Source organism: Colius striatus, chromosome 19 (genome assembly GCF_028858725.1).
Source record: "Colius striatus isolate bColStr4 chromosome 19, bColStr4.1.hap1, whole genome shotgun sequence".
Classification (NCBI taxonomy): Eukaryota; Metazoa; Chordata; class Aves; order Coliiformes; family Coliidae; genus Colius; species Colius striatus.
In genome coordinates this window covers 5,111,899-5,133,500 of record NC_084777.1, presented here as the reverse complement: position 1 = coordinate 5,133,500, position 21,602 = coordinate 5,111,899, and the positions used below count along the sequence as shown (strand labels likewise).

Sequence of the window (21,602 nt, the reverse complement as noted above, 5' to 3'; positions counted from 1 at the left end):
GTGTCTCTGTAGACACTAAGAGACCTGGTGCTTTCAGTTTTTTCAGGGGGTCACCCAAAACAGCTGTGGGTTGGCTGGTGTCCCCTCTCCAAAACTAGGACATCTAAATTTAACCTGCTATCAACAGATGAGGCTGGAGTGTTTCCAGTGTGGAAAGGAATCCCACTCAGAACCTGTCCTCTGCTCGGGCTCCATCCATGCACATTCCTTTCCTCCAGCCATGACCTCCTGTACGTTTCATTCCACCCCTTCCCTTCCTGCACTTGAGTTTGTGTCACTGCTACATGCTGGTGGAGCTTCCCCAAGTGCCCACATGTGTCTTCTGTGGACACACACCTCGGGGGGTTGTGGCTGGTGGTATCTGGTGTCCCTGCTGCTGGCAGCAGTGTGCAGCAGGCTCTTGAGCTGCAAAGGTTGGCTGCAACCTTTAAGGGCTGTAACAAGCTTCTAACAGGCTCTCGTTGGCTACAGGCAGGACCCAGGGAGATGCAGGGACAGGAGCTACACCTTGCTGGGGGAAGGCCCCCCAGGTAAGAGTCCAGGGCAAAGCCTGAGCCAATGCAGCAGCGTGGTATTGCAGCACCAGGGCCAGGCCTGAGCCAGTGCAGCGTGGTTTTGCAGCAGAGTGAGGCTTTCCCCTGCTGCTTTTTGAGAAGCCTTGATGCTGCTTTGCAGGTTGGATTCAAGAGCTGCAACAAATACTGAAACAACAACAAAAAGAAGGGAAACCTGTGTCTGCCTTGGGGCAGAGCTGGTGGAAAGGAGCCCACGATGGGATCAGCCCAGAGCAGGAGGTGCTGGAGCAGAGACATTGGAAGGTGCTGGGGCTGGGTCCTAGGGATTAATTGTCTCACCCAAGAGCAGTGCTGGCCACTCAGCCAGATCCCCCTGCTCTCTGAAAAGACTTCTGGCAGTTTACTGAAAAGCAAGGAGGGCCTAAATATGAAAATCATGGGGGGAAAACAATGACATGAAGCCAATGTGGTGTTTGCAAACCAGTCACACACTGCAGCAGCTTTTAACCTCTTCTGTTCTAACTCCTTTTAACCTTCTCCCAGGTCCAAGGAGAGCAGGGCTGCCTCTCTCCAGATGCAGCATTTAGAGCTGAGACAGGACCAGGCTTTTGCTAAGTAAGCAGAAGGTGTCAGGAAGCGGCCGGGTGCGGAAGCTGCTGAGCCAACCGCCCCAGCTCCATCCCGCCCTCGCGCCATGCACAGCAGCCTGGGCACCAGAAACCCTGCGTGGCACTTGGTGTTTTTCATCAGAAACCTCCACCCTCTCCCTCTGCTGTGGCCTAAGAGCTGAAACAGAGAAAAGTGGTAAATAGGGTGTTTATCATGGCTGTGAAACGAGAGGTGGGGGAGCTGCTCCGAACCAGCCGCCGCCCAAACGACGCCAGGCAGACACGTTTGAAAATCTCACTTTATTTCTCTCTCTGTTATAAAAGCAGGGTTTGGGGTGGTTTGTTGGTTGGGGTTTTTTACATCTCTGTAAGTGTCCAGACTCGGTATGTCTTGGTTTTGTTTTCACAGTATCTCTACAAGACCAAGGACGATTCTTATTGCTGCACCAGGAGCCGGGACAGGAGGGACGGTGGTGCCGGGGCTCAGGCAGCCCTCACCTTCCCCCACTGCTCCCAGGCCCAGCCTTGCTCTCCACTGCACCAGCTTAACAGGTCTATCCCTCCCCAACACTGCTTAATATCTTTACTGACTCTCCCAGGAGCTGCCCCTCTCTCGCCACGCTCAGTGTCAAGGGTAGGAAAGGAGAACCAACTGGTCAGTGATGTCAGCCGTGCTCAGTGCTGGCTGCAGTCCTCGCCCCACTTGTGGCTGAGAGGAGAGGCTGCAGGGGGTGGTCTCAGCCAGGGCTCACCCCTGCCTCCCACTCTGGACCACTATGGGGTTTTGACAGAGATGGTCAGGTACCACACTCAGCTCCTGGAGCGATTTGGGGCTCTAAAGAGCTGAACATCATTGATGAGAGAGGGGAGGCAGAGACAAGCTCTTGTACAGCATCCCCTGTTCCTACCCCACCACTTTCCCTTGTGCATTCCTGCCTCTGCAACAAGCTGTCAGCGAAGGAGCTTTGTTTACCTCTGCTCATTTATCCCCTGCCTCACTGCAGGATACCCTGAGTCCCCAGACATTTAAGTCCCTATTGGGACCCCATCAAGCCCCGTTCTACCCATAACCCGCCGTATCAATAGCAATGTCTATAGCACCTCTCACTTATAGCCAATGTTCCTTTTATAGTCTATCCCTGTCAGTTTTGTCATGAAGCAGCACTGGGAAAACATCACTTTTTCATCACAACACATGAAATCTCCCAAGAGTCAGCATCCCTTTTCAGTGTCGTGTCTGGTGATGCGAATGGAGGTGGAGGAGGGGCAGATGTCGACCCAGGCACGGGATCAAGGCATTCTTTGGGGAGGGAGAAGTCCATGCAAAGCCAACCCCAACGGGAACTTTGAATGTTGTATTTACTGCTTAGCTGGGGCTGCTCAGTGCAAGGGGATGAATTAGCCAGGAGGTTGCTATCAAATTGCATGGATGTGTCCAGTCCAGCAGGTAGAGGGAGTAGGAGGAACCAGATTTATTTAATGCACTGGGAGACTTCAGTCCAACACAAAGCTAAGTGGAAAAGGGTGTAGGTGTTCCCTGAATGTGATTTTTGGTGACTGAGAAGAAATCTTTCCTTGGAATTCCTTCCTGCAGCTAATTAAGACAACTGGGTCTGATTTCTTTGACCCATGCTGACAGCAGTGAGAACTCTTAAGTACTCAGCACCTGGAGACAAAGTGAATGCCAGACATGAATATTCCTTCTGCTCCCACCCACAGGACTGCCTGGGATTGCATCTGAGGGGCAGCTGAGACACGTGCAGCGTTACCAGCTTCACCCACAGCTCACATTTGTCCTCCTCTGTATGTATTGCCTAGGAGAAAACACAGACAAGTCCCAAAGGGCTGTGCCAGGAGAGCTATAGCTGAGATTTGAATCCACATTAAGAAAATGGAGTTTGATACAGAGTGATTGTGCAAGTCAAAGTCTCCCTAACTTCATCCTTTACAGTCCCAAAGCCTAGATTTAGGCGACCTTTGGCTCGTGGATTTGCTTTTGATCAAGTCCAGTTGTTTGCAAACTGCTTGTAGTGCTGGACTTCCTACCTCAGAGATCTGCCCCTTGGAGAGAGCAGCTCCGTGGCTGAAAACCAGCGGAGGAGGGTGGTCTCCCCTGGAAGTGGGGGTACAGCGTGGCCCCAGGATCTTTGCTGGTTTGAGACTGTCATGGTGAGGGGCTTATCTTCAGGAGGAGCTTTCCCCAGGCCAGTGGTGGTGGTGAATCTGTGGCTGAAGTAGGTGGTGTGGCTTTAGAGAAGTGAGGAAGGAGAATTTCTTGCTGAGAACGTCCTCTGTGTAAGATGAAGATGGCAATAGCAGCTAATTGGTGCTTCTCCGAGGGGAGAGCCTTTCAAGCAGCATGTGTATGGTTGAGAGGCCTGTTCAGACCAGCTCAGCAGGGCCAGGCTGGTCTCTGGCACACTGAGCTCTCCTCAGTCCTAGCTCTTGAGGCAGATTGTTAACAAGAGGAAGAAACATTATCCAGGGGAAGGGGAAGTGATCTGCCTCAGGCCACGTGCTAGAGCAGGAGAGCAGATCCTGCACTCTCCGTCCTGTGCCCTGTCTTCCCAATGCCACCCCTACTGCAGAACCTCCTCCCCTGGCAGACTATCCCCTTCCCTTTCTGATGGCTCCTCCATCCCACCTTCCTCTGCAGAAATGCATCTGATTCTCTCTGAAGCCATCTGGACCAGATGCTGCTCTGCATGCACCTGGAGGATCTATGCCTGAGACTCCCTGCTCGCCCCTTCTCCTTCACTGCCCTTTGCTACATCCATGTTTGTGCCACAACCAGACAGGTACAGAATCACCCATGGTCCTGTCTGGGCCCAATTCCTGCCAGCCACGTAGACCTTGAGGCTGTTTGGAAGAATATTCCCTAACCCCAGTGTGGTTTGCTGTCATGGGAAGAGAGGCTTTCGTGGCTTTTCCTTCCAGTGTTTGCCAGGAACAGGGGCCTGTTGTTCTCACACGTGGCTGTTCCTGGCTTACAGATATTGCTGAGCAGACTCAGTAGGTAGGATCTGCCCTCCCTTACATCCACTGTATCTCCAGTGACTTCAGAAGGAGCCTTTTTCTATCCCACTTGTTATAGCTGCATCCTTTGGATTTCATGGGGAGAACGGGGCAGCAGAGGTGAGACCATGGCCTAGCTGGGCAAACACCCGCATGTCCTAAAGAGAAACCCAGTGGGACATCCCTCCCTCTCCCTCCCCAATTAATTTTTACTCCTAGGGCCACAACTCCAGCGGTGAGATTATCCCAGAACACTAACGGGAGACTGAGATTGCCAAGAGTGAGCAGTGCAAGCCGGGGTGCTAACCCTCTGCCAAGCAGGGAGATGGCTCAGTAGCTCGCACTCCAGAGCCATCCTACAGCAGGTTTGTGATTTGCATTGCTTTGAAACTCAGATTATTTCCTCGTTTCCTTCTTCGAGCTTTTAAACCCAGGAAGATTGTTGTCTTTTTTAATCGTGCTTTGTCCAATTCCATGCCCTTTTCCCATCCATCATGAATCTACTCCTCATTCCAGAACTTCCTCCTAGAAATTCTGTAGAAAGGACATTCTGCCTGGTGGTGGTTTTGTTGGTTTGTTGGTTGGTTTTGTTTCTCAAACGTAGCTTTAAGGCAAAAGTTTGGCAATGCAAAGCAAAGTCTACATAAGGCCGCATGACTTGGATTTGCAACTCAGAACCTTACAGCTTAAAAAAACCAAAAAAGATAAAACCCCCTTATCTTAAATAGTCAACTTTTTGCTCCAGGAACTCGATTTGTTCTCAACCAAAGAGGGGAAGGAGAAAAAAAAACACAAAAAAAAAACCCCGAGGAAAGAAAAAAACCCTTTAAAATCCCAAAGAAAATGTTCTTGTTGTTCTGGGCAGTCTGGTCAAGCTCATGAGACTGAAGTTCAAACAGTAACTCAAGTAGGGAAGGAAAGGAAAACCAAAAAGCTCTCCGGGTAGACATCAGTGTTAGTTTCTTCCCTTAGGAATCCAGTGATGAGACAGACCCCAGTCAAAGGTCTCCTCTTTAGCTTTAGCACAGTGAAATCCGTCCCAATGGGAGAAGGTAGAATGGTTGCATTTGTTGAATGAATAAAAAGTGCATTTTGATTTTGCTCAGATTATAGGTGTGTGTTCTACTACCTAAGTGATTGTTTTGCTTCGGGTTGGTGGGGATGGGGGGGGTTTGTCTCCCTTTCAGTGCCGGGACGTCAGGTTTGTATTATCGATGTTTGGGAGGTATCACCACGAGCGGTGGTCCATCCTTTGGCCTCCACATAAGTACCTGAGCATCATTGGCATTGGGTTTGACAAGGGCACTGGGTGGTATTGGCTCATTCTTGCTAAGGACCTGGGGCTGCTCTTGGGCAGAGGGCTCCTGCAGCTTGGCACGCTGCCCCAGGGGCCTGCTGGGGTTGACCTCGATGCCCAGCCTCATGCGCCATTTGATAGTCTGCAAGGTCACCATTTCGTTGGTGGCCATGTTGGTTGCCACCAGCCAGGTGGTGAAGCTTTGATCCCGGTGGATGCTCGTCAGCTTGGCCACGTTGCTCTCGCTGACGGGCACTGCCCACGTCACGCTCGGGTAGAAGTTGTCGTTCATGCTGATGTTGAACTTGGTCTCCTTCTTGGTGGGACCCACGATGGTGCAGGTCTCGGTCGTGTTTCCGTACCAGGGGTAGTTCACTCCGTCTGAGTCACTGATGGCCTGGATTTTACCCTCCAGGAGATCAGGAAGCTCCCAACTGGACCTGCCATCAGCAACAACAAATGATAGAGAATGCATGAGTTACATGATAGACTTCAGGGATGGAGAGGAAGGACTTGGGAAACTCATTTCCCCTCTAGCTTTTGCTGGAGTTTGTGACTTTCATGCCATCCTGCCAAAAGAGCTCACTCCTGCCAGTACAGCTGTGGCTGCATATTGCCAGCACTGACCATGGAGGCCTGTCCTGCTGTTAACCCCACGGAGGAATCACCCCCTGGCAGGGCCAGGGCTTTCCTTGCAAGGACCAGTGGTTCACAATACGTCAGTGTGCTCAGGAAAGTTCAGTGTTGCAGGTATCTTCTTGGAACTCCTTGGCTGTCTGAGCATGGGTGGACACAAGGACTCACCCCAGCACCATGTTCAGGGTCTCAGCTCTTGTGCTGCTGAGAGCAGGGCTCAGGGCTGAGTTTCTTTCAGCAACAAAATATCTCTTGTGTCAGCAGAAGAATGAGCAAGCTGAGAGCTGACCCTGGGGGTGAGGTGACAGAAGACCTCAGCACTGGAAGTAAGATTGAGGACTCAAATGGACCATAAAGCTTCCCTGTGCCTCACTCTGTTCTTTCTTTTCAGTGCCTACCTACAAATGCTGATCTCTCTGGATAAGCCTCTGTCCCTCCCTGCTGCCTGCCTGGCACTGGAAGTGTAACCCATCCTTCCCCAGCCCTAGGAAGGACCCAGTTCAAAGGCTGCACACCAGGCTCCAGGCTGGGGATGGGATTACAGTCACCAGAGAAGTCGAGGTCAGCCAAGCTTGTGAAAGTGCCCGAGCTGCCTGTCTGTGTGCTGTGCTGGCGAGACCAGGGAAAGGTCAGTCCTTCCAGCCAGGCAGGGAGGGAATCCAGCCCTCTGCCACCTTCTAATGCTGATACACAACTTGGCTTCGTTGTTTTTTTTTTGTATTAACTTCCAATTTAATTGTTAAGATTAGATCTGTCAGTGGAAGCAAACTATGATGAATGTCTCAGGAAAAAAAGGCAGTTGCAGAGTGAAGGCACTGAGACAGCATTAACCACAGCGCACATGCTCAGCCCCTGCCAGGTGCTTTAAGGACATTCTTTCTTAAAACCAGGCTGCTAGAGGTGGCTCTAATGCACCTTCTCCCTCCTGCTTCAGGAGTCAGCCCTCCCCGTAGCCGCCGTCCCCAGCGCTGGAGGGACTGTTGTTGCAGCAGCGTTAGCGCTGGGTGCGCGGGGGGGTTGGGGGCTGAGCACCGGCCCCCCGAGCCCTGCTGCAGCCTGCGCCGCCGGCCGCGGTTTAGCCAGGGAGGGAGACGGGGGACGAGCTCAGGGTGACTGTCCAAGGCTTTAATAAGGCCGGTGGTGCCGCTTAAAATAGCCGTTTGTCTGCGGGGGGAACACGCGGCTCTGGGACCGGCCGCTCCTCTCCGGGCGAACGCGCCCATCCCTCACCAGGCTGTTCTGATCGCTAATTACTTAATGACCGTGAACTGCCTCCATGTTTGTAACCGCTGGATCGTTCAGCGGTTAGCTGTAATGTCTGGCTGTAGCTAAAGGATAGGGCGGGGGATGTAAAGGTTTCTCTGTTTGCAGGAGAGCGGGGGTCGCAGCGAACCCGCGCCCCGTGCGCCCCATCCCCGTGCGCCCCATCCCCGTGCGCCCCATCCCCGTGCGTCCCATCCCCGTGCCAGGGCGGGCGGAGGGCTGCGGCGGGGACGTGACATGCAAAGCGGGACGCGGGCTGCTCCGGGGGATGCGGGGATGCTCCCAGCAGCGACCAGAGGTTATGCAAGCTCGACATCTCCCCGCAGATTTACGGGCTGCTGTCAGCTCCCGCCCGGCGGCTGCAGCCATCCCCTCCTCCAGCTCGGAGCCCGCAGGCAGAGGGAGTCCTTGCCCTGGAAGATTTTTAGCGAAGGCAGCCAAAAGGAGATCCCTGAGCAGTCCTGCCAGGACCGCCATCCACGGAGGGATGCTCATACGCTCTGCTCGCTAAAGCAGAATCGTCCTGGCTCCCCGTCCCCACGCTTTAGGGGAGAGCTGGGAAGGGAAGGGCTCTGCGGGAGGATGAGCGCGGGTCGTGCTCTGCAGCTCCCCACCTCCTCCCTGCCGCACAGCTCGGCTCTGAAACACCATCCTGGGGCTCTTGCTCTCCTTTTCAGCAGCTGGTTTAGAGTTACTTTCCATTCAGTGGCCTGTACTCAGATTGGCTGTCACCTGGGGATGAGATGTGATGGCTTGCTGAAGGTTTACCCGTGATGAGTGTGGGGCTGAGGTGCAGCCACAGCATCTCTGTGGGTGTGGAGGTGACCAAGCAGGACTTGAGATGCTACAAGAGGCTGATAACCCTGCTGGGGCTGCTCAGATCAGAGGCTGGTGGGAAAACGGCAGGAGAAGCAGGTGCTCAGAAACTGCTGGTCAGCTGAAATCTGCTTGCCCCATCTTCATTCCCACCACATCTATCTGTCCCCAGATCAGTACAGAACTGCAGGAGCTTCACAAAATTTGCCCAGGGAGAGCAAAATGGTGGAGCTGTGCCAGGGCAGGTCACTGAAGGCAGGATGCTGCCTGCAGAGCCTGAGAAACCCTCCTGCAAAGCTGAGCATGTTGGTGGCTGCTCTCAGGAGGGGGGACAGACACGCATCCTGCTTAAGAAAAGGCGTGGGCAGGAATGGGGAAGAAGAAACTGGCCTGTGTTTCTTTGTGGAGCATGCTGTGTCTAATTCTAGTGAGTGTGGTTAACCCTGGGGTTTCAAAACCATCATGCTTTCTTTGTGCAGCTCAGGAACAAGAAGCAAAATGAGGCCTTGTGATGATCCCATGACTGGAGCAGAGGCTGCGTGATGGTTGCTGCTGGTGGTGGTTGCCCCTTGGCTGCTGCTGCAGCAACGCCTGTGTGCCCAGCCAGGTTGGTTGCCTTTGCTTCCATAGCGTGTCCGTGTTAAATAACGTGCCAACAACTGGCCTGTCGGATGATTTTTGGAAAGAACATTGTGGAATGATCTTTGGCTTCATCAGCATCTTTTGTAGCAGTGTTGAGCCAAAGAAAGTGCCCAGTAAACACTTTCCTGACAATAGCAGGGAAAATGCATGAAAAGAAACCAGCCTCTCTGGTTTCATGGATTCCCTAGAGCTGGTCAGCTCCAAATTCAGTAGATTCTGGCTTGTAATACTGACAAACCTGTTTCTGCCATTTCTGAAGCCCACAGAGTCAGTCTGGGCAGCACCAGAGACAGGAGCTGTCAGGAAAACCTCTCAATAAATGTCTCCTTGCTACTGGGAGAAGGAACTTGGACCTATTTCTTGTGGCACAACTGTAGCCCTGCTGCTGACAGCCAAGGAGCTTGATGTAGGTTTTTAGCTTCCTCATCCTCGTTCAGACACATTTCTTCCTATTTTGCCACAGGAGATGAAGCCTCCAGCTTACCCTGAGCCCTCCAGGTGGTTGCCCCACTGCCCCAACAGCAGCAACCTGCAGCAAAAGCCAAGCCCAGCCTCCAGCCCTCTGCAGCCAGGGTATGCTTGGTTAACCTCTTCAGACAGGCACTACGGCATCCTCAGCCCCAGTTCCTTAAATCCAGCTCCTTTTTAGTCACAAGCCAGATGGACTCACGTAACTTTGTGCTTTCCAACACCCTTCCCCTCTGCCAGCTCCCTAAAGGGGAGAATTACAGAATCTTAAGGGTTGGAAGGGACCTTGAAAGATCTAATCCACCCCCCTGCCAGAGCAGGAGCACCTAGAGTAGGTCACACAGGACCTTGTCCAGGTGGGTTTGGAATGTCTCCAGAGAAGCCCTGCTCTGATGCAGGCTGTGCTCCCTGCAGGTACCAGTGTGGTGTGTGGGTGCAGTGAAAAGCTGTCTCGGATATTTCACATCCCTGCTCCTACCTGCTGCCTCCCCCCCACTGCTGCTGGTGACTGCCTGAAAGAAGGAAAATCTGAGTTGGAGCTGCTTTGTTTTTAAAGCATCCTTTATGGTGCCTGTCTCACCTACTCCAGCACATCAGGCAACTCAAGCCAGGGTTCTAGCAAAGAACAGGAAGGAAATTTAAGCTGTTTGTTCTCTTGTCAGAGCCAGGCTGCTGTGGTGCCTCTTCCCCCCATCCTCCAGCTGCATGTTGCTTGAACCAGCAGTGATGTGTGGTGAACGCCGGCTCGGGGAGGAAAACTAACTGCAAACTGGCATGAAGGATTGCTGCTGGTTGAGGTGAGCAATCTCAAGTCAGGGTGGACAGTCTGTTTAACTGGGCTGAGGCCTGTGCTTACAGTGCAGCTGAGAGCCAGAGGCCACATATTGGCAGCAAAGCTTTTTCCTCTAAAGCCCTGGAAGGGCAGATGCCCATGGTGAGCTGACCTCCCTTGGCTTCCTACAGAAAAGATAACCTTTTTGTCTTTGCTGAATCTCATCTTGATTGCATTTCTCCCCCACCAAGGACTGGGGGTTTATTCTCTTGACAAGTTGATTTCCTGAGTTCATTGAGGCTCTGCTGCAGGGCACAGAAGATTAAATCTCCCAAGAGAGTGATGCTCAGTAATGTAAAGCACTGCTGTAATGCTGCCCAGCTGCCCCATCAGGTCCTGCTTGGGAGAAATATCTACCTGAAACTTCTCCAGATTCTTGGCTGATTGTATTCTAACTCTGATTTATTTCTCTCTCTGCTTTGCATATCTCCATCTGCACCATTTCTTGCACATCTCCATGGAGATGAAGAAATGACGCTGGATAATGCCACTCTGGCATTGCCCAACCCCTGCCACGGCTCCCCCCAGGTGCTGCAAGAGCAGCACCCACCCCAGGAGATCCCACCAGGGATCTGGTCCAGCTGCTCCCACACAGGTCAGAACTGTGTGGCCTAATCCTGATGCCTCCCAAAGCACAGCAGCATCCTTCCCTAAGGATACAGGGTCAAACCCTGCTCAGAGGGCAGCAGCAATACAGCCACGAAGCCCAGTGGGAGTTTGCCCCAGTTCTGCGTGAAGAGGGGTCAGAGAGCACATCCACAGCCTCACCCTGGAGGTTTTTGTGCTCCCAGCAGCACCCACTGACTTACACATAAAATAATGCCAGTATTTATGTGTTATGTGAGCTTTAATAATTCTCCTTTACATTCAAATTAATCCCACATTTAGCCCGCAAACTGTCAGTGTCACTTTTAACCACGTGTGCTGAAATCATCCCCTCTGTAGCCACTGTCCCTACAGGAGTGTTCTGCACCGCTCCATCTGCTCCTGGGTTTCTCAGCTGGCCCTGGCCTCACTGCAATGACCAGCTTATACACAGCAAACAGCTCCAGAGCACGGCAGGGAAAAATTAATCCAAAGCCTGCTCTAAGTATTGATGGCTCTGCTTGACCAAGCAGTGATTAAAAACTTGTACGTTCCAGTAGCCTCTTCATCACAGAAAGTTGGGACAAATACTCAACCGATGCTGCTCCACTGAGTTACCCCAACTAAAGGCTTGGCTCATCCTTTCAGACAGGTTTGTGGTCTGTCTCTCTCTCTCTAAAGGTCTTCCAAGAGCATGTTTCAATGGTGTTGAAAGAGGCCTTTCCTCCCCAATGCCTTTATTTATAGCTTTCAGATGGTGACAGGTCTACAGCAAGGGAGGGGAGGAGCAGACCAGTTCCTACTTATGTTTGGGTAACTCCTTTCAGGTTTTTTTGCATTCTCAGTTAAATGTCAATGAAGCTCCCAGGGGAAAAAAAGGAAAAATCTTTGTTTCCCTGATTTCCTGGCTAATAGCTCTCCTACACAGCTGCAGTGTGTAAAGCTGATCACCTGTTTACAGCACTTAGCTTATAGATACAACTTTTTTCATCTCAGAGCTTTCCAGCAAGGGAAGACCATTCCAAATCCTCATTTTAAAACACAGGACATCTCAAGTGCAGAGAAATAAAAGGACACATTGAGGTTTGCAGCCCACAGCAGCAGTGGCAGAACAGCTCTCTCCTTGGTCCTCTTTATTTTGGTGGGTAGGAGCTGTATTTATATACAGTGGACTTTTCTGTTTCCCCTTGCAGCTGGTGGCTAACGACAGGATTTCTAAATGAGCCTGAGAATTACACATGCAAATCCCAAAGGCCTGGAATTGGGAACATCTGAGCAACAAATTGTCCTTGCTAAAGATGGTGTTGGAGCCAAAAAGCCTACAGATTTCAGGCCTGTTGTAAGTACTTTTAAAGTCAAGATAAGCTGGTCTGCTCCCTCACTGAGCCTCGCTGCTGGTGTTTGCCAGGTGCCAGTTTGTGTCTCAAGGCACCTTCTGCTTGAGGAGAGAGGGGATGTTGGGACAGAACTGGCTGCTTCTTGGCATGCCCTTCCTCCTGCTCCCCATCCTCCAGCACCTATTTGCTTTATGTCTGTGATGCTGAACCCGTGTCCACCTCTGGGCTCACAGGCAGGAGGGAGGGAAAAAGGGTCAGGGTGTGCGTGCGGGTGTTCAGGAAGGCACTGCAGTAACTCAGACTTGCTCTGCTCTGTGTTTCCATCCTCCCTCAGCCCTTCTTATTCACTATTTTTTAAGCCACCCAGGATGCCCCCTGAGAGGCTGAGTTGGCATCCCCCCAGCACAGGGCTCTGGGCTGAGCAGACGGGAGGGTTGCTTAGACTTGACCTTCCCATCCTTTCTCCCTTGCCCCAGGAGATCAGGCAGCATCAGCATCTCCAGCTCCCAAACCATCTGCCAGCACGGGGCTCTGCAGTCAGGTTTTGTCCCTGTGGCTGGACAGACAGATTGCTGCTGCACCAGGAGCCTGCCCAGCACTGTGAGCTGCAGAACTGCTGCTCTGTGCAGGCGTTTGGAGATCAGGTGCTGTTGCTGATTTAACTATGGGCCAAAAGCCTGCAACAACGGTTGGTGACCAAACTAGGGGGTGGGGGGACAGACTGGGGAGAGATGACTTTTCACAGTAGGGAGGTGACATTTTAATTTGACTCATTCCTGTCTCGCTAGGAACTGTCTGAGCAGGAACACAGGGGTTTTGGTGTGCAAACAGCCCCTGGATTCCTCTGCCTCACGCATCCACTTGTACATACCCACACTTGCATTACTCAAAAGGAGAGTAATGTGACATTTTCACCCTTCTCCAAGGTGATGTGAAGGGCTTAAACATCAGTGGGTTAAAGACATCTCTTTTTTTTTTCCCCCCTGTGGGCTGCCTGCTGCCGTGGGCAAAGCAGGTGGGATTGCTCCCATGCCATTAAAGTCTGCTCCCAGAGCTGGTGGGCTCCCCAGCTCCCAGCAGTGGGCCACTGCAGCAGCAGTACAGCACGCTGGGGCCAGCAGCCTGCCACAAGCACTGGCTTTCAGCTTCCCCTGGGGCTTCTCACTGCAGAGTTTCACTCTGGGAGGGATGGGGAGGGATGCAGGGGAGAGGAGCTGGCTGCCAGGGGATGGCCCCCATGTAAAACACCTCTGGAAATGGGGGATGCCTGTCTTAGCAGGGCAGATCTGGGATTTTAGGACCTCCAGTACTGCTCTAAAGCTGTTGAGAAGCACAGCACTGCTTTTGGGTCCTTAACAGGATGAGCAAGGTTTGGTTTTTCATTAGAAAAGAAGAGCACCAGCTCCTTTGAAAGGACAGGGACAATCTCTCCTGTGTTTTAAACACACGAGAAAGTCCTGCTAAGTTGCAGAAAAGCTGGGTTTTTAAATAAATCAAACCAACTAGATCCTAATTTTTGGCTTGATCCAGTATTTCCCAGGCAGGCCGTGATCCCTTCCCACCAGGCACACGCACCCGCCCGCGCTCTTGCAGATACTCACATTCCCTGTTCCCCGTAGTGATTGTAAAATTCCATGTGGCTGCAAGCCTGGATCCAGCCCACGATCCAGGTCTCCTTCTTGGGAATGGGGGGCACCAACACTTGGGCAGAGGCTCGGAAGTGAGGGGTGCGGTAGCGCAGGACCACGCTGGAGGACTCGTCGATGCTGGTGGGAATGGGATCGATGGAGGCTTTGACTTCAATCACTGAAATGCTCTCCCGGAAAACTTTGGATTTGCAGCTAATGCTCTGAATACAGCCCATGGCATAGCCCGAGTAAAGTCCCACGCAGCGCCCAGGGTACTCCAGCAACCCTGGGGAATATTAGGCATTGAAATTATCAGGTGCTAGATCAATTACAGATCTTCTTGGGTTGTAATCTCAGAACTGATATCCATAGGATAGAAAAATCATCGTGTAGAGCCTTAACTGGTGTCTCTCTCTTACGAGCACTGCTCCTATTTTTGAGGTTAGCTGCACTTCAGAAGCAAAAGGGCCTTTAAAATTGCTTTTTTCCCCCCTTTTAATGACCCATTAAATCTCTCACTCAACCAGTCTTTGGGTTAAAAAAAAAAAAAGGTCTCTTGAGTTCAATAAATAACAGTGGTTGTTCTTCACTGATATATTTAGTCCTTCCTTCCCTCAGATGCGGTCTGTCATTCACCCTCAAACACGGGACTCGCCGGTATTTCCCTCGATTCTTTGGATGAAAAGCAGAATGTTGATAGACACATCTATATAAATAATGAAATAGTTTTTAGCCCCAGCTTGTCACAACCGGTGTGGATTTCCACTTCCTGACTTGCAGTTGTTCATAACTTCCTTTCGCACAAAATTGCAATAATAACAGAAAGAAACGACGGCTGGAAAACGCACAAAGTGGCCAGATCTCCGCTTTCGGCGGCTCCTCCGCCGCTGCCGCCGGCGCTTGGGGCTTTGCGTTTTTTTCTTTTCCCTCCCCCGTTAGAAATAGCCGAAGCCGTCCGGGCTGAACGGAGGGTCCTGGTCCCGCAGGCGGCCGCGGGGGGTGCGCAGCGGGGCGGGGGCAGCCGCCGCAGCCTCCCCCGCTCGCGGCCGCGCCGCTCCGCACCCGCTCAGCGCCGCGGAACCGCCGCCCCCGCCATCCCGCCGCCACGCACCGGCCCGGGGGGCGCCGGCTCCGCGGCTGCCCTTCCTCCTCCTCCTCCTCGGCGAGCGAGTCTCCGTAGGGGTGTCCGACCTTCCTCCTCCCGCTGCCGCCGCTCCCGGGCGAACCGGCTGTGTGTCTCAGCCGGCGGGGCTCATTGGGCGGGCGGTGGGGGCTGCCCCGCACACGCGTGGGCCCCACGCTCCTCTGAAGGCGTCACCGCATCCCGCGGCCCCGGGCGGGGGGAGCAGCGCGCAGCACCCGCCGCACCGCCCGGCCCCGGCCGCCGCGCACCGCGCCGGGCTCCGAGCTCCCAGCGCTGCGCGGGGGCGAGGTGCGGCGGGAGGGGAAGGGGGAGGCTCCTTCTCTCGCTCTGTCTCTTGTTTTTTTGCCCTCTCCTTTCGCCTCTTTGCTAGATGCCCGGGGAGGTGAGAGGAGCGGGATCGGCGCCTCCGCCTCCCGGCTGCCGCAGGCTTCCTCTCCCGCAATACATTCGCGCATACGGGGACGGAGCCGGCCCCGGGGCTCAGCCTCGGTGTGAGCGGGGGAGGGGGGGGGCTGGGCGGGAGGGAGCTCCCGCTTCGGTCACCGCAGCAGCATCCAAAAGGCAACCGGGTCAAACTTTGCAGAAACTCGCTCGTAGCCTTTCCCGCGCCCCCCGCAACGCGCCGGCCGGCTGCTCCCCGTCCCCGGGCAGGGACCGCCGCGTGTCCCCGGCCCCGGCGGTGGGGCAGCAGCAGGTCGTGGCTTCACCTCCCCCAGCTCCCTGCCTCCGTCTTTCGCCTAGTCCCATCCCTCCCCCTGCATTTCGCTTTTAAACTGCAGCTGTTGAAGCTAAAGCTCCTTTGCAAAAAGCAGCATTTCCTCCCCCAGCTCCGTGGATTGTGGGTAATGTAGTTTGGGGGGGTTTTTTGAAGCATCTTTTTTCCCCCTTTCTGTTATTTTAAATTAATTTAACTGCGATGTGCTTTCACTTCAGTTTTCAGATGAAGCTTTCTCCTCTCCCAGCCGGAGCTCGGTTGGTAGATTTGGTGAAGAGCTGGTCTCCTCATTTGCAAAACCTGTAGCCCGGGGCTGTCTGGGCTGTGATTCAAGCGACTGACAAACGCGAAGCTCTCCATAGCAGCAGAGGGACTCGGGAGTAGCTGGAATAGAGAACGAGAAGGTGCTGAGACAGCAGCGGCCTGTGGGAAAGTTGTAAAGTTTTATTACAGAGAGTTTGAGGAGTGACTTTGCTGGCTGGTCCTGCTGACCATCAGCCAGCTGAGCATCCGAATTGCAGGGGCTGAGCACCAGGTGAGGGGCGCGTGTCTGGCTTTTTGGCAGTAGCTGCTGTTTGGTGAGCCTTACACGGGGCTCTGGATGTGTGTATCCTCTGTGACCTGTTTCTAAATAGGAAACCTGGGGAACTGAGAGGTAAAAATTGCTTTGCCGTGGTGCAGTACAGCAGTGCAGAGCTGAGTAAATGTCTTTTAGCCCTTCCTGCTCTCAGCAGGTCTGATAAGCTCATGCAGTGCCTGGCTCTTGCTTCCTGCCCTCTGGCAGGCAGGAGAGACCAGAGCTACTGGGTGATCCTGACAAGCGAAGCCACCGCACGAGGGGAGGCAGATTTGCTCCTTTCCACCCACAGCAGGTAGAAAAAAAACCACAGAGTCTATATCATCATGTTTTTCTTCTGCACGTCTCTCAAAGCGTTGGCTGAGTCTTTGTTTTCAACTTCCCAATCTCTGCAAAGGGCACAATTGGAGTCACTGGCCCTGCAGCTGATACAGAAGCTAAGAACACACTCCAGTTACCAGCAGCTTACTACCACTTAGTACAAAAAAGAATGAAATGAGCATCTCAGAATGAAATATCCAGTTGCTTCAGCAGCCTCCAGAAGGTGCTGAAATCCTTTGACATTTCCAAGACTCTTTCACACTTTTCAAACAAGCTTGTCACAGTTTCTCAGAGCATTATGGATCTGGTGAAACTGCATGTTCTGCGACTCTGCTGAAGCTTCAGCCAGGTCTTGCTTCAGCTTCGCTGTCTCTGGGGTTGTGGACAACTAGGAAATTGCATTATCTCATTCTAATTAAATCAGCTTTTTGTCTTCAGCTGGAGTTTTCTTTGGGTTTTGGTGCTGCCTGTCTCCATCGTGCTGCTGTAAGGGATTAAGGCATCAGCACACTTCACCCCAGTGTGGCTGCATTGAGCTGTGCACAGAACTGTTCCTGTGCCCGGGAGCGTGCTGCTCGCTGATGGATTTGCCAGAGGTGTGAGGCCAGGCTGTGGTAGGGAAGAATTAGGAGTGTCTGGTGATACTGTGAGTTGTATTTCCTTCTGCTGCTCCTCCGATGTGCCTGTCCCCACCTCATCATGGCACAGCTGTGTTCCATTCCTGCCCTTGCTCCCCCAGCATCCTGTGCCTCTGTGTCCTCTCACCACATTTCCCAGCTTTACTGAAATCCAGACTCTCCCCTTTACCATCTGAGCAGCAGCGAATAAAAGCAGCCCAGCAGAGGCAATGCCCACGCCATGCTACCGGGACTGGCACTGCTGCCTGGGCTCTAAATGCTGCAGAATATTGTGTTTTAGTTTGGCCCTAGAAGAATCCCACCCAGGAACACTGCAGGTTCACTTTGGCTGCAGGAGCTGCTTCTTGGCCAGAGGCTGAATGCATCAGAGCTGCCAGGGAACTGCGGAGAAAGGGGACCTTGCTGTCCCTCCAGTTTCCAGCGTGGGCTGCGTGGCCACTGGGGAACTGGGCTGATGCTGTGTGTGGCTGTGGCTACTGGGGAACTGTGGCCAGCAGCCCCCAGCCCCAGGGACTGCTGCCAGGCAGGGGGGAGCACAGCTTGGGGCAAGTAGAGTGGGTGGATGGAGCGTGTTGGATTTGTCTGTCTGGGTGTTCTCCCAGAGGTGCTCGATGACCTGTGTGGATCAGGGTGTCAGGACTGGAATAGCCCTGGCAGAGCAGGATATTTATAATCCCCTGGTTTTGTGGCTGTCTTGCAGCAGGATGATGCTCCTCATAGCCCCAGTGCAGGGACTGGGATGTTTCCTTCTCCAGCTTGGTTCCTGTAGCTGGGACTGGTGGGGACAGCCTGCCTGGCTGCAGGAGAGACCAAATTGCTCTCCTTTGCTGCTGCACCTTTCACAGGGGTTTGCTGGCACTCCTGGCATCCTGCACTGCCCTTCCTCCCACCCCTTCCCACGAGGTACTCTTGCTGAGGTGTGAAGCTGGGTTTTTACAAGGAGGCTGGGGGAGCTCTGTGTGTGAGGCAGAGAAATTCCCTCATGTCAGTGTCTGCAGAGAGACCAGCACCAGATTAAATTAACTCTCAGAGCTTTCCAGGTACTTTTTTCCCCGTGACAGCTCCTGGGGAACACGCTCAGCATCCCAGGCTGGGCAGGAGGGAGACAGGAGTGTGACTATTCCTGCAGATTCCTGACCACCAGCTTTGACCCTTTGCCCACTGATGTTTGCAAAGAGCCCCAGACAGCAGCAGCCCTGCATGGAGCAGGGGAGACAGGGAGGCCATCCAGCGATGGCTATAGCCAAGTCAAGTCAGTGACAACAGTTATCTCCCTGGCCAATGTCAGGTGGGCTGAGATTTTCCACAAGCCTCGGAGCTGGGCAGTGGGATGAGGGCAGGGAGATAGGCACTGACTGCCCTGATAGTGCAGGAATGGCAGTGATGGGAGAGGAGCTGGTGAGTGTCGGTGTGTGGCAGTGTCTGTGCATGCTGCCAGGCTGCCACAGCCCCAGATGGTACCTGAGCTGATGGAGCTGTGGTTTATGGGCTGAAGGGGGGGTGCCTGAGGGAGAGATGAGCTCTTGCCCTGGCTAAGATCATCATTACAGGCTGAGGGCAGGTTCCCGGAGAGTGTGATTCAGGAACAAATTGCTGTGTGTTATTTTCCTTTGATTTGTTAGGGGGAGAATATGAGCAAAGCCCAGGACAAGGGCTCCTCAGGACATCTGGCACTTGCTTGGCCAAGCATTGCCCTCACCTCTGGCCAGGCTGTTGGTCAGGCAGGCACAGGCTGGATGTGTAGCTCATCTACAGGATTTTCAGGACTATGGATGCAATCAAAGTACAGCATTTTTCTGATTATCTTAGAAAGCCAAGAACTGTCTTTCCTTTAGCACTTTAGCTCTCCAGTGCATTTTGGATAAGACTTTTAAAGATACCTGCATGCCTGATGCCCAGGGAATAGATCTATACAAATTCTCACCTCTGTAACTGGACATTTGTGTGAGCAAATGTCACTGACAGCAAGAGATGTTCTGCTCCTCGGTGTGATACTCATCTTCTCTACTTCTCTGTCCATGGGGAATTTCCAGCCTATTTCATAGTAATAATTCTGTTCCTTGAGCCTGTGAGTGGTCTGGAGCTGTGGCATTGGCCAGGAAAGGCAGCTCAGTGCTGGCAGCCCAGGTGGATCTGTCTCAGGGGGTGGCTGCTGTCCCCTGGGCAGGACAAGCTGGTGATCTCTTCCCAGAGGTGCTTGGGGCTTAGATCCCCGTGGCTGTGGGTCAGGGACTGTAGCAAGATCATTCAGACCTGTAAACTGGATCTGCAACACAGAGATGGTTTCAGGGGCTCACCCAGTGGGAGATACTTGAGGGGCTGTGGTGGGGAGCTGGGCGGCTGACGGCAGCCGTGCACAGACCAAGGGATGGAGCACAATGCCAGGAGGGGTGGAAGATCTTCCCTGTCCTCTGCAGGAGGACTCTCCAGGGTCTGGCATGAGCCCATGGCATCCAGCCCACACTGCAGACAGCCTTCCTCCTCCCCAGCCCACGGTGCCCACTCCCCAGGGACTGGTACCTGTGCTGCTGCTCCCCGGCAGCTCGGGGCTGTGGCTGGGGCTGCCGCTGGGTCAGTGTGGGATCTGCAGCTGGAGGATGCAGCAGAGTGTGTGGTATTGAGGCCACGCTCAGCGCTGGGGGCAGGGGGATGGGAATTCATTAACGGTGTCTTGTCTCTTTTAATCAGGAGGCAGGTGCTGCTTCTCCTTGGGCCCAGGGACGAGGTGAGTGATGGAAGATGCTGCAGGGATGCAGCGTGAGCGGGGAGAGAGGATGGGGCTCGTGGTGTTTGAAAGGTATCCGTGCCAGGGAGAGGAAGGTGGCATTTAGGGTGCCCTGGCAGGGAGTGAAGGATTGCAGAACAGATAAATTGAGAGGATGTCCAGGGAAAGGCCCTTGTGGGGAAGCCCCTGAGCAATGCCCAGCCTCAGAGTTTGCACAGCCCAGGGCAGGGGCCGTGCCAGCTGCTGTGGGGACGGGGGATGCTGTGAGTGCCTCCAGCTCTGGCTCTCTGATACTGGAATGTGGCTTGCAATGCAAAAAACTACATTTCCCAGTTTCCCTTGCAGCCCAGGGGAATAAGCAATTGGAAGATTTAAATAGACCAGGCCAGAAGCAACCAACCTTTGGCACAACGCTTTTCCCTCCTCTTCTTCCAATCTATTGGCTGTTTAACCTTTTTCCCTGGCACTGGAGTGGCTGCCAAGCCTAGCATTAATTTTCCTTCCAAGCTTGCTAGGCCCATGAAGTAAACAGCCATGTGCATTCCTTACTCTATATTTAACAGCTGCAGTCTGTGCTGGGGGCAACTGCAACAGAGGGGAACCTTTGTAGCTTCCCAAATTCACAGCTTGTGAGGGTGGGAGCGGGGGAAGCTTTCTGCAGGGAGAAGAGGAATTTCTCTGCTTCCCGGTACTCGCACAGCAGGTTCCGTTAGAGACTGCAATGCCAGCATCCCAGCCACGGTCCAGGGCAAGAGACAGGAAAAATGTCCTCAACAGGGCTGAGTTCCTCTCCCTGAATCAGCCCTTGAAGGGGAACCAGGAGAACAGGAGCTCCGGCAGAAAGCAGAGCGGCCAGGCCGGGGCAGCCGGTGCCCAGAGCAGCAACCCCAAGGAGCGGAGGCAGTCGCAGCAGCTGCCCGAAGAGGACTGCATGCAGCTCAACCCCTCCTTCAAGGGAATCGCCTTCAACTCCCTCCTGGCCATTGATATCTGCATGTCCAAGAGGCTGGGAGTGTGTGCCAACAGAGGCTCCTCCTGGGGGGGTGCCCGCTCCATGATTAACCTCCTGGGGATAACGGGGCACGGGATCCCCTGGATTGCGGGGACGCTCATCTGCCTGGTGAAGAGCAGCACGCTGGCAGGCCAAGAGGTCCTCATGAACCTGCTGCTAGGTGAGTGGCAAACCTCCCTCCCCGCCGGGTTAGCCCAGCCCTGGTCACAAGGGACAGCCCTGGGACTCCTCCTCTGCCCCGCTCCCAGCCACGGCTGTGCTCAGGAGGCTGGGGGATGACCTTTGGGGTGAATGCTGCACTTATTGGCTGCCTCCACCCTGGGTACCGTGGGTGATGGATGGAGCAAAAAGTTGTCTGAGGGGGATGGAGTCATCCTGGTAGCTGGTGACACCCACAGAGCATGAGCAGGCCCTGGGTGCTGCATGGGGCAGGGCTGTCCAGCCAGACCAAGGATGTGCAGTCTGTGATGTGCAGGTAGATTCCAGCAGTGATGTCATTTATTCTCTAGTCACCTGCCTCAGTGGCTTGATAGGTGGGGGAAAAAAGAAAATCAATCTTTGCTCCTCAGTTCCTGAGAACATCCTTGAGAAATAAAGATTTCCATCCCCTCACCAGCTTCTTGAACGGACCCTGTGTCAACATCTCAGCTGTGGCGTGATGGAGTCCCGTCTCCTTCCCTGCTGCGGTTTGATCTTGCATCCTCCTTCCCATGAGGACCTTTCTTGCTGCTGTCCCCATTTCCATGTGCTAATTTGACCCAGAGGCCGTGCAGACGGGCTGGGATCCTTCTGTCTCCCCTGCTAGTCCTTTCTTGTGTGCTGGTCAGT

General features: G+C 53.6%; 2 protein-coding genes across 12 annotated transcripts in view; one reads left to right on the top strand and one right to left on the bottom strand.

The window, feature by feature from the left end:
* Positions 1-1,408: 1,408 nt before the first annotated feature.
* FAM78A (family with sequence similarity 78 member A) lies at positions 1,409-15,369 on the bottom strand. Of its 2 annotated transcripts, XM_062011381.1 has the most exons (3): positions 14,754-15,369; positions 13,616-13,928; positions 1,409-5,875 (listed from the first exon to the last, which is right to left on the bottom strand). In XM_062011381.1, the coding sequence occupies exons 2-3, from the start codon at positions 13,876-13,878 to the stop codon at positions 5,347-5,349; spliced, it is 792 nt and encodes a 263-aa protein (XP_061867365.1). In that variant the 5' UTR covers positions 13,879-13,928; positions 14,754-15,369; the 3' UTR covers positions 1,409-5,346. The 2 variants fall into 2 exon arrangements, with proteins under 2 accessions (XP_061867365.1, XP_061867364.1); XM_062011380.1 differs by lacking the exon at positions 14,754-15,369 and having other exon boundaries at positions 13,616-14,710.
* PLPP7 (phospholipid phosphatase 7 (inactive)) overlaps positions 8,634-21,602 on the top strand; it is a 25,047-nt gene continuing 12,078 nt past the window's right edge. Inside the window, exons 1-6 of one of the 10 annotated variants that reach the window (XM_062011370.1) lie at positions 8,634-8,757; positions 9,256-9,365; positions 9,923-10,057; positions 11,871-12,016; positions 15,720-19,762; positions 20,463-20,934. In XM_062011370.1, the coding sequence (XP_061867354.1) occupies positions 19,406-19,762; positions 20,463-20,934 (829 nt within the window). In that variant the 5' untranslated portion in view covers positions 8,634-8,757; positions 9,256-9,365; positions 9,923-10,057; positions 11,871-12,016; positions 15,720-19,405. Of the gene's footprint in view, positions 8,758-9,255; positions 9,366-9,922; positions 10,058-11,870; positions 12,017-14,706; positions 20,935-21,602 lie in introns of those variants that run through there. The other 9 variants (XM_062011371.1, XM_062011372.1, XM_062011369.1 and 6 more) reach the window with 9 other exon arrangements.

What these genes read in the sequence shown, in the direction of transcription:
- FAM78A (XM_062011381.1), bottom strand. Translation starts at nt 13,878, where the DNA reads ATGGGCTGTATTCAGAGCATTAGCTGCAAATCCAAAGTTTTCCGGGAG. An exon ending in CACTACGGGGAACAGGGAAT is followed by an intron (nt 5,876 to 13,615) that starts GTGAGTATCTGC and finishes TGCTGATGGCAG; the next exon opens with GTCCAGTTGGGAGCTTCCTG.